General features: G+C 46.8%; 1 protein-coding gene across 2 annotated transcripts in view; it reads right to left on the reverse strand.

The window, feature by feature from the left end:
* The window catches only part of cdc42 (cell division cycle 42), a 20,323-nt gene extending 9,525 nt beyond the window's left edge, over positions 1-10,798 (reverse strand). For both annotated transcript variants that reach the window (XR_013937898.1, XM_080548621.1), the window contains exons 1-2: positions 10,772-10,798; positions 1,030-1,170 (exon numbers count right to left, since the gene is read on the reverse strand). Coding sequence is in view for 1 of the 2 variants with exons in the window: in XM_080548621.1 (XP_080404747.1) it covers positions 1,030-1,134 (105 nt within the window). In the remaining variant the exon portion in view is untranslated. The remainder of the gene's footprint in view (positions 1-1,029; positions 1,171-10,771) is intronic.
* Positions 10,799-11,932: the final 1,134 nt, after the last annotated feature.

The raw sequence follows: 11,932 nt of genomic DNA on the forward strand, positions 1-11,932 counted from the left end.
TACATAACAGAGACTCAAAGGAGTAGGAGCCTTCCCAGACACGCCCAGGGGAGTAGGGACGTACTCAGGGTTAGGGTTGGGGTACTCAGGGTTAGGGTTGGGGTACTCAGGGTTAGGGCAGGGCTTGACATTAACAACATACCCTGCACTCCCCTACTCAGCGGACATAGATTGTTTGACATGGCAGCAGACATTGACATGGCAGCTACATAGACATGGCAGCAGACATTGACAAGGCAGCTACATTGACAAGGCAGCTATATTGACATGGCAGCAGACATTGACAAGGCAGCTACATTGACAAGGCAGCTACATTGACAAGGCAGCTACATTGACAAGGCAGCATACATTGACAAGGCAGCTACATTGACATGGCAGAAGACATTGACAAGGCAGCAGACATTGACAAGGCAGCATACATTGACAAGGCAGCATACATTGACAAGGCAGCTACATTGACAAGGCAGCAGACATTGACAAGGCAGCTACATTGACACGGAAGCTACATTGACATGGCAGCTACATTGACAAGGCAGCAGACATTGACAAGGCAGCTACATTGACAAGGAAGCTACATTGACATGGCAGCTACATTGACAAGGCAGCTACATTGACAAGGCAGCTACATTGACAAGGCAGCATACATTGACAAGGCAGCTATATTGACAAGGCAGCAGACATTGACAAGGCAGCTATATTGACAAGGCAGCAGACATTGACAAGGCAGCTATATTGACATGGCAGCATACATTCACAAGGCAGCAGACATTGACAAGGCAGCTATATTGACAAGGCAGCAGACATTGACAAGGCAGCTATATTGACATGGCAGCATACATTCACAAGGCAGCAGACATTGACAAGGCAGCTACATTGACAAGACACCAGACATGGCAACATACATTGACATGGCAGCTTGTCCGAACATTAAATGTACGTGTCCCGGACAAGCCTTAATGTCGATCCCTGGGTCAGGGTACTCAGGGTTGGGGTACTCAGGGTTGGGGTACGGTACTGCAGGGTACTCACCGTAGGGACGTACTCGGAGGGGAACTTGTTGGTGGTGTAGGAGATGAGCAGGCAGGTTTTACCCACGGCTCCGTCGCCCACCACGACACACTTGATGGTCTGCATAGCTGTGCTTTAGAGTCCTCTCTACTCATTCAAGATCTGCAACACAGGGAGGGGGGGGGGGGGGGGGGGGTTAGTGGAGGCAGATCGGCAGAAGGGGGGGAAGGGCTATAGAAGGTACAACAGAAACAGACTGAGGCTGTGTTCGGAATGGCATACTAGCGTACTATTTATACTAGGTATGACGTCGATTTTGAGTATGCATAGTATGTGAAATTTGTGAAAAATTAGTGAAAGAATTAGAAATTTGAGTACGCGAGAAATGTAGTATGCATACTAGATTAGCCAGAATTTCTGAGTATGCGGGGTGAGGATACTATTCCTACTCAACTTCCACCGAAATGCATGGCGCGTCTCTTCAGTCTCGTCAAACTGCGTCACACAAACTCATACAGCTGTTGTTTACATAGTGAGAGCCTGGAGACCGAAAGCTCGCAATAAACAATGTTTTCTGTACAGATTTCAGTGTTGTTGCTTTTTTGCACCGACATTCAGTCACCCTGGTGACAGTGTTGTTTCAGCACATTTCTGCTGTTTCCACCCTCACTTGAAATGATCAATGTGGACCACCTGGCCCATGTCTTCCTCTGCTTCATGTTCCCGCTGCCTCCCCCCCTCCTCCCTGAGATCAGCTGATACTACCAACACAGACCTGAGATCAGCTGACACTACCAACACAGACCTGGGATCAGCGGACACTACCAACACAGACCTGGGATCAGCTGATACTACCAACACAGACCTGAGATCAGCTGATACTACCCACACAGACCTGGGATCAGCTGATACTACCCACACAGACCTGGGATCAGCTGATACTACCCACACAGACCTGGGATCAGCTGACACTACCAACACAGACCTGAGATCAGCTGACACTACCAACACAGACCTGAGATCAGCTGACACTACCAACACAGACCTGAGATCAGCTGACACTACCAACACAGACCTGAGATCAGCTGATACTACCAACACAGACCTGAGATCAGCTGATACTACCAACACAGACCTGAGATCAGCTGACACTACCAACACAGACCTGAGATCAGCTGACACTACCAACACAGACCTGGGATCAGCTGATACTACCAACACAGACCAAGGAACAGCTGTCACTACCAACACAGACCTGGGATCAGCTGATACTCTGCCCAGTACTAAGAACACTAGCAACACTCCCAACACTAACCAACCTTAACGATCCTGGAAACAAAAGAAAACTGACCTTGGATCAGTGCCCAGTGGCAACATGGACATCAACACAACTTCCAGCTGGTCGGAAGTCACATGTCCGAGCTAGGGTGGGGGTGCATCTGAAAAGCACTGTTACAACATGGCTGATAAAGCGTTCAGATAGCCTAGCCTAGCTTACTGGACGCACCATCTGACAAACACAAACACGGCATTCTGCTGCCCAACAGCCACACAGGCAGACCACAGCAAGCTGCGCTAGCAAACTCTCACACAAAACTCTCACACAAAACCCATCATCAACACCACCATAGTCCTGTGTAGGGTGAGAGGCTGAGAGGTAGGGAGGATGAGAGAGGTAGGGAGGATGGAGGGGAGGGACTGTGAGAGTAGGGGGGGGGGTAGGGTGAGAGGTAGGGAGTAGGGATGCACCGAAATGAAAATTCTTGGCCGAGGCCGAAGCCGAATTTAAGGAAACACTTGGCCGAATACCGAATGTGTATCGGCAGTTTTTTATTTTATCATTGCATAAACTAAATACATTTTGCTTTTTATTCATGCTTCTCAAAGAAAGAAATTGAGATTGAAAATGTTTTTACTTTTATTGAACATTCCAGCAGACATCAGTCTATACCAACAAAGCACAATAAATAAAATAAATCAGTCAAATTAAATGTTTTTGTTTTCCCTGAATAGCTGCTGAAAGAAAATCTTTGTAGGCCTACAACAAAAAAGTGCATTGGGATAAAAGTGCTTTGAGCCTACGTACTTTTTACTAGGCTACTTCTTTTCGTAAAAGACCATATTTAAAATTTTAACAAAATGTTTTAAACTTTTTTCATTTTAACAAAACATTAGAAAACAAACAAACAACATTATGCCTATACTTTTTTTTTTTTTTTAAGGTGAAGCCCCGTAGGGTATTTATTTACAGTGTAGGGGAGGGGAAAAAACTGGAGGGAAGAGTCCGGGGGTTTCAACCTGGCGGGCTGGCGGTAGTGGTTGGCGTGGGCAGGTCATTCTTAGGGAAGAACTGACGATGAGTGAGTAGGGTAGATGTAGACAGAGGGTTGATTGGGAGTGGAGACAGGTGTGCAGGTTTGGCTGAAGATCTAATTAGGGGGACAAGCCTCAGCTGCGGCGGAGAGCACGCTGTGCTCGAGCTGTGGGGGCGGGTGCTCGAGCTGTGGGGGCGGGCATGTGTGAAGGCCCAGCCGTAACAGGACTTTATACGTATACACTGTTTGATTGCGTCATCAAAACACGCCCACTATTCGGTGGTAAACATTCGGTGTTTTCACACATTCGGCCGAATACCGAATGTGCTTTATTTTGCGATATTCGGCCGAATACATTCGGTGGCCGAATGTTCGGTGCATCCCTAGTAGGGAGGAGGGGGGAGGTAGGGTGAGAGGTAGGGAGTGGGAGTGACAGCAAAGGAGAAAATGAGAGGTTAGAGCTCAAACAAACAGGAAGGAAAGGAAGGAGCAGGAGAGAGAAATGAATGTGAAGTGAAGAGAGGAGGGAGGGAGAGAGACAAGAAGCGTTGCACAGATGGACGTGAGGGTTGAGAGGAGAGCTCTCGCCTACTTCCTCCCTCCCTCCCTCCATCCCCCCGAGGATGTGGACTGACATCATCCCTCGCTTTCAACACAACTCGGGCAACACAGGCCTGGTGCGTGGCCTGGTGCGTATTAGGGGTGTAACGGATCACCTAACTCACGGATCGGATCGTGTCACGGTTTTTGAGTCACGGATCGGATAATTTTTCGGATCAACACAAAACATTTTTGTTTTTATAAAAACTGCTTTTTCCTTGAATTCTGTAAAAACACCACTTTTACTATGTGACAAAAACCAACAACATTCAAGATGTCAAAACTGGTAATATATATATATATATATATATATATATATATATATATATATATATATATATATACATACATATATATATACATATATATATAATATATATATAACATATTCTACACTCAAACATTACATAATTATACTGAAATACACTCAATTTAAATGATAGGAGAGAGGGAGGAGGCGCCTGGTTGCAGCAGTGAATCACTGGGCTCTTTAAAGCAGATGAATAAACATGTTTTATGCCACTTTTAACTAAATAATAAAGTGAACCCTTATTTTGAACACGGTATGAAAAAAATGCCTACATTATCAGAAGTTGTCGAGCTACCTTTTTCGTGCCTCCCGTCATAGTTGACAGAGAAGCCAAAGTGCTCCCATACATGGGATTTAAATGACGAGGGAGGCATTTCGAGTTCTTCTCCGCCGAACAACGTAACATGATACACTTGGGCCGCGTTCGTAAATTCGCTTTGAGAGCGCCGGAGCGCACACTGGGTCCGACGTCATAAAGGGACCAAGTAATTTGATTGGACAAGAGGCGTTCCTTGAACGCTGATCAGATTCCAGAGCGGATTTACGAACGCAGCCTTGTTGTTGTGGATTCCCAGCTTCACGTGTAGTGAGCAAACAACGGATTCTTTTTCTTTCGCATTATCAACCTATCATTGCGCTTTAGAGTAAAACAAAGCCCGCAACTGTCGCGTCTATCTTTTCATGGCAACTCTACATTGTGATTTACAAGAGATATTAAGTAAGATATTAAGTAATATTATTACTTGTTAACAGTGATACAGTATATAGGTTTGCTTCTCTGTCCACTTTATCCAAGCTAGACCCCCTGTATCATTCGGTTCTAAGATACATCACCAATAGTGCCTTCAGGACCCATCACTGTACACTGTATAGTCTGGTTGGATGGCCATCTCTTTCTGTCAGAAGGCTCCAACACTGGTACACTCTTGTGTTTAAAATCATCTCTGGCTTCTTACCGAATTATCTGGGCCTGAAGTTCATCCCTATACCGAGTGGCTCGGGTCTCAGGTCTCGTAGATGGCTACAATACAAGGTGCCACTTATCATGAACAATGTTGGAAGGGCAAGCTTGTCTTATTATGGCCCTTGGTCTTGGAATGACCTACAGACTACTTTTAAATTAGAGGCCCTTATTTCCATAAGTATCTTCAAACGTAGATTAAAGGATGTGGTCACCGCTCGCTGTACCTGCTTTGGTTAGACTTCTCAATGTTTTAATCACCTTGTAAATACCCCTACCATTGTTTGTCTATTGTATTGTTGCCACTGTCTTATGTCCTGTCTTGTTATCTGAACAGTTTTTTAAGCTACTATTTTGACCCTGTCTTGGCCAGGTCTCTCTTGTAAAAGAGGTTTTAATCTCAATGTGACTTCCTGGTAAAAAAAATAAAATAAAAAAAAGTGCAATTGATCCGCGGTACACACGCGTTCCGAACCGTGGAGGGCGATCCGAACGGATCACGGAATTTCCGTGATCCGTTACACCCCTAGTGCGTATGTGCGCGTGTGCGTGCTGCAGAGAGTCAGATTAAACCCAGTCTTAGGCTGAGAAGCGCTTTAGCAGGATATCTCTACTGAAAGAGCTTTTAGTCTGCGAAGCGGGTAGACAAGACATGGATCATATATGAAGCCTCTGTCTCATCCCTGTGGACACCCCTGTCCTCTGTCCATCCCTGTCCAACCTTGTCCTCTGTCTCATCCCTGTGGACACCCCTGTCCTCTTTCTCATCACTGTGGACACCCCTGTCCTCTGTCCATCCCTGTCCAACCCTGTCCTCTGTCTCATCCCTGTGGACACCCCTGTCCTCTGTCTCATCCCTGTCCTCTGTCCAACCCTGTCCTCTGTCCATCCCTGTCCTCTGTCCAACCTTGTCCCCTGTCTCATCCCTGTGGACACCCCTGTCCTCTTTCTCATCACTGTGGACACCCCTGTCCTCTGTCTCATCCCTGTCCTCTGTCCAACCCTGTCCTCTGTCTCATTTCCATTCAGGAAAAGCACCTTCAGTAAGCAATCCTTCTCAGTGATAGCAATAGAAAACTGGAACTCACTACCCAACCAACTCAAAGACATACATACTTACTCCACCTTCACAACACACATGAAAGCCTGGCTGACACAGAACTATACGTGTCCTCATTAATCCCTCTCTGTGCTGCCTCCCCATAATGCCTTTTTTTTGTATGTTTTGTTTAATGTATTGCTGTTTGTAAGTGCTTAATGTTGTGTGGCCTGTAATTGTCCTGTGGCTTCTATGTGCTTGAAATGTCGCTGCCCCCATAAGTGTGTATGTGGTGTTTGTTGTAGCCCCTTCAATCACCTCAGCTTGCTTACGTGTTTTTTTTGTCAAGCGTGATGTTGGGGTACCTTGTCTCAGCCACGTGTTCTTAGAATATTTAAATGTTTTATTTTAACTAATGACTAATTACTTTTCAGGATGCCATGTTGCAACTGGCCGGGGACTTCAGCTGAAAATTAGCCGACTAGGCTAACGCTGCCTTTTTTACTGTATTTTATATGGTTCATGTATTTGGATTGTCCTCGATATAATAAACTAATAAACTAAACTAAACTAAACTAAACTCTTTCTCATCACTGTGGACACCTCAGCCCTCTGTCCATCCCTGTCCTCTGTCCAACCCTGTCCTCTGTCTCATCACTGTGGACACCCCTGTCCTCCTCTGTCCAACCCTGTCCGCTCCGTCTCATCACTGTGGACACCCCTGTCCTCTGTCCCCATCACTGTGGACACTCCTGTCCTCTGTCTCATCCCTGTGGACACCCCTGTCCTCTGTCTCATCCCTGTGGACACCCCTGCCCTCTGTCTCATCCCTGTGGACACCCCTGTCCTCTGTCTCATCCCTGTGGACACCCCTGTCCTCTGTCTCATCACTGTGGACACCCCTGTCCTCCTCTGTCCAACCCTGTCCTCCGTCTCATCACTGTGGACACCCCTGTCCTCCTCTGTCCAACCCTGTCCTCCGTCTCATCACTGTGGACACCCCTGTCCTCTGTCCCCATCACTGTGGACACCCCTGTCCTCTGTCCCCATCACTGTGGACACCCCTGTCCTCTGTCTCATCCCTGTGGACACCCCTGTCCTCTGTCTCATCCCTGTGGACACCCCTGTCCTCTGTCTCATCCCTGTGGACACCCCTGTCCTCTGTCCCCATCACTGTGGACATCCTGTGAGTAGAGGCTCTCATCCTCCCATCACAGATATTCAGAATACTGTCTGTTGTCTCAGTCTGTGTCAAACAATAATCCACCAGCTGTCTGTCTGTCTGTTTGTAAAAATGACTGTATGCCTGTCTGTCTGTCAGCATATCTGCCTGCCTGCCTGTCTGTCTGTCTGTCTGTCTGCCCTCCCACCAGTCTGCCTGTCTGTCTGCCTGCCTGCCCGCCCACCAGTCTGCCTGCCTGCCTGTCTGTCTGCCTGACTGCCCACCAGTCTGCCTGTCTGTCTGTCTGTCTGTCTGCCTGCCTGCCTGTCTGTCTGCGTCTCTAACTATCAGCTGCATTCCCTGCCCATCCCCTAGCTGGTCCTGTTCAGTTCTGGCTGGCCTACAAACACAAATGAGTGGATTAAGGCCAGTGCAGTCATTATTGCAGCTGCAAAGAGTCTACGCAGTTATCCTGCACACACAGGGCACACACACTAAACAGTGTGGGCCTAGAATGCCAAAACACCATCATCCCCTACCCTTAGTTAGAAGCTGCTATAACATTCATCTACACAAACCAACATGGGGGGGGGGGGTTAGGGTTAGGGGGGGTAAGAATGTAGCAGTAGTGACACTTTAAGGGACTTCCACTTAAACAGCGCAGTCATGTGTGGTAATTAGGGTTGGGCAGGTATAAGGTATTAACCAGTGAATAAGTTATTTAAGCTATGTCAGTCTCCACCTGTATTTCGCCACTATTATAAGCCACCTACGTTGGGAAAGGGGTGGAAGAGGTCATAAACCAGATGTTTGGTCTGGTAACAATGGCCAGAGGGGGGGGGGGGGGGGGGGGAAAGAGAGAGAGAGAAGCTACTCGTTGTAAATTTGCCACAAAGTCAAGTTATGTTGCAACGGTATACCGTCTACCAGGTTATTTTGGAGAGACAGTAAAATGGTTTGATAATTCTAATACCAGCCCAGGCCTAGTAGTAACATCAACAGCAGCTCTATCTGAGCATTACACCAGATTTACACTCTGAAAGGCCTTGTTGACCACCCCGTCTGCCTGCAAGCAAGCTTCCTTCCTACTGTATGTGGAACATACACACACAACTCTCCCACCCACACTCAGACAACTAAAACTCCCTTACACAATACATTCAAATAGAACTTCCAAAAATAAACTCAAAATGACAAATATCAAACACTTTAAAACATAAATAAATACACTGGGACAGCCCGAATCAGAAAGTGGACATGATAAGACAATAATTGATGAATGAGTTAACTGTCTAGGGGTTTGAAAGCTGACTACTGCCAGCTGTAAGAATCAGCCTCAACGACTTGCAATAATGACCAAAGCCCAGGTCCTGCACTGGTTGCAACAGACAGACCAGTCATGGATGAATGTCAACTAAACAAATCAGAGTTGTACCCTTACCCTACCAGAATGATCCGCTGAAGATATCAAAGAGGACAATTCCTGACACCCTTCAACAATATAACACACTATTATAGCTGACAACATTAGAACTGGAAATTACAGGAAATCACAGACTACGTCTTCTTAAAACCCCACCATCGACCTTCCTCCCTGACACTGGTACTTGGTAGCTAGCTAGGTCTTTTTCAGACAGTTATCTAGGAACCGACACCATTCTCATCACTAGTATGGGAACACTGCTAAGTAAGTTAGCTAGGGGTGAGAGGTAGGGAGGATGGGGGAGGTAGGGAGGGTGGAGGGAAGATGGGGGGGGTAGGGTGAGAGGTAGGGAGGGTGGAGGGAAGATGGGGGGGTAGGGTGAGAGGTAGGGAGGATGGGGGAGGAGGTAGGGAGGGTGGAGGGAAGATGGGGGGGTAGGGTGAGAGGTAGGGAGGATGGGGGGGTAGGGAGGATGGGGGAGGTTGGGTGAGAGGTAGGGAGGATGGGGGGGTAGGGAGGATGGGGGAGGTTGGGTGAGAGGTAGGGAGGATGGGGGAGGTAGGGAGGATGGGGGAGGTAGGGTGAGAGGTAGGGAGGATGGGGGAGGTAGGGTGAGAGGTAGGGAGGATGGGGGAGGTAGGGTCAGAGAGGTAGGGAGGTTGGGGGAGGTAGGGTGGTTGGGGGAGAGGTAGGGTGAGAGGTAGGGAGGTTGGGGGAGGTAGGGTGGTTGGGGGAGGTAGGGTGAGAGAGGTAGGGAGGTTGGGGGAGGTAGGGTGGTTGGGGGAGGTAGGGTGAGAGGTAGGGAGGATGGGGGAGGTAGGGAGGATGGGGGAGGTAAGGTGAGAGGTAGGGAGGATGGGGGAGGTAGGGAGGATGGGGGAGGTAGGGAGGATGGGGGAGGTAAGGTGAGAGGTAGGGAGGATGGGGGAGGTAGGGAGGATGGGGGAGGTAAGGTGAGAGGTAGGGAGGATGGGGGAGGTAGGGAGGATGGGGTCAGAAGTAGGGAGGTTGGGAGGATGAGGGGGTAGGGAGGATGGGGGAGGTAGGGAGGATGGGGGAGGTAGGGTCAGAGTTAGGGAGGATGGGGGAGGTAGGGAGGATGGGGGAGGTAGGGTCAGAGTTAGGGAGGATGGCGGAGGTAGGGAGGTTGGGGGAGGTAGGGTCAGAGTTCGGGAGGATGGCGGAGGTAGGGGGAGAGGTAGGGAGGTTGGGGGAGGTAGGGTGAGAGGTAGGGAGGATGAGGGGGTAGGGAGGATGTCAGAGGTAGGGAGGTTGGGGGAGGTAGGGGGAGAGGTAGGGAGGTTGGGGGAGGTAGGGGGAGAGGTAGGGAGGGGGAGAGGTAGGGAGGTTGGGGGAGGTAGGGAGAGAGGTAGGGAGGATGGGGGGGTAGGGAGGATGGGGGGGTAGGGAGGATGGGGGGGTAGGGAGGTTGGGGGGGTAGGGAGGTTGGGGGAGGTAGGGTGAGAGGTAGGGAGGATGAGGGGGTAGGGAGGATGTCAGAGGTAGGGTGAGAGGTAGGGTCAGAGTTAGGGTCAGCAAGCTAGCGCCCCTAGGCCAGGGAAGGTTAGCTGCCCAGCCAAACTAGCTAACTAACAACAGTGGTGGTGACCGATGATGAATAAACAGCAGTTATTATGTTTGACGGCGAACAGGTAAAGCCCTGTCATGTCATATGCTAATAATAATAACCACAACAACATAAACAGGAAATACAATCATGAACATAGAAAAGATCAAACAGCCTTATAGCTTCCTCTCTTTAGCATAGCTTAGCATAGCCTAGCGGATATGCTGTTGTTGAATGAGAGATTATGACCCAAATCTATCATGTTGACCTTTAAAACAACCAGATACATGCCCGTATAATGTACTATACTTTACTAACAACATTAATACTCTGTGGGGGGGGGAAGAATGGCAAGAACTTATGTAATGTAATCGTTTGTTCGTTACCGTTATATCCTCTCTGTCTGTGTGTTGCTCTGCGCCGGGCGTTGGCAGGTTTGCGCTAGGGGGCTTCCTACTCCAAAGCACAGGGGCGAGTTGCGTAGTGCGTAACATGCTAATCAGTTGCGTAGTGCGTAACATCCTATTCAGTTGCGTACGTAGTGCGTAACATGCTAATCGACCATCGAATAATATGAAAACACACACAGTAAATCCTTGGCGTGATTGAATTTTGCTGTAATATACATATTATGTAATATATATTATTGTTATATACATATTATGTATGATGTATGATGCATTATGTTATATACAAATAATAAGTTATTATATTATTATTATTATTATTATTATTATTATTATTATTATTATTATTATTATTATTATCTACTCACCACTTCACCTTGTTGGCTCTCTGATGCTACTGAATTAGAAGCCCCCCCCCCCCCCCACCCATCTCTTCATTCAAGCTGGCCTTCACCAGTTAACCCTCTCCCCCTCCCCTTCCCATGTGTCCCCAGCACTACCTCAATTAGGCCCCTATACTTTCTTCTATTTACCTTTTGTTTCTTTTTATTATTACTACTCAATCTTTTCAGTTTGTAAAGGCGTCTTTGAGTGTCTAGAAAAGCACTATATAAGCCTAATGTATTATTATTATTATTATTATTATTATTATTATGTATATATTATATATTATTATAATATTATTATTATATATTATTATAATATACCTGTTATGTATTATGTATTGTATGATGTATATATTATATATTATTATAATATTATTATTATATATTATTATAATATACCTGTTATGTATTATGTATTGTATGATGTATATATTATATATTATTATAATATTATGTCATCTATATAATAATGATCAATAACCATATTCCATGTACAGACTAGGTGAGACGAGGAGTTGGGAACGATTAATAATAATAGTACGTAAATGTTGGGTTGAATAACGAATAATAAAACGTAAAAAAATAAAGTTTCTCCAACACTATCCAACTGTAGGGCAAGGAGAAAGCACGTTGAACATCCATTCTGCCTACAACACATCAGTCTGTGATTAAACATCACATTCAAAAAAACATTCAAAAAAACATCGAGAAATAATGTATGCAACAATGTTGCGAACTCATCCACTTGCTCCGG

The sequence above is a fragment of the Nansenia antarctica genome (genome assembly GCF_963989245.1).
Source record: "Nansenia antarctica genome assembly, chromosome: 18".
Classification (NCBI taxonomy): Eukaryota; Metazoa; Chordata; class Actinopteri; order Argentiniformes; family Microstomatidae; genus Nansenia; species Nansenia antarctica.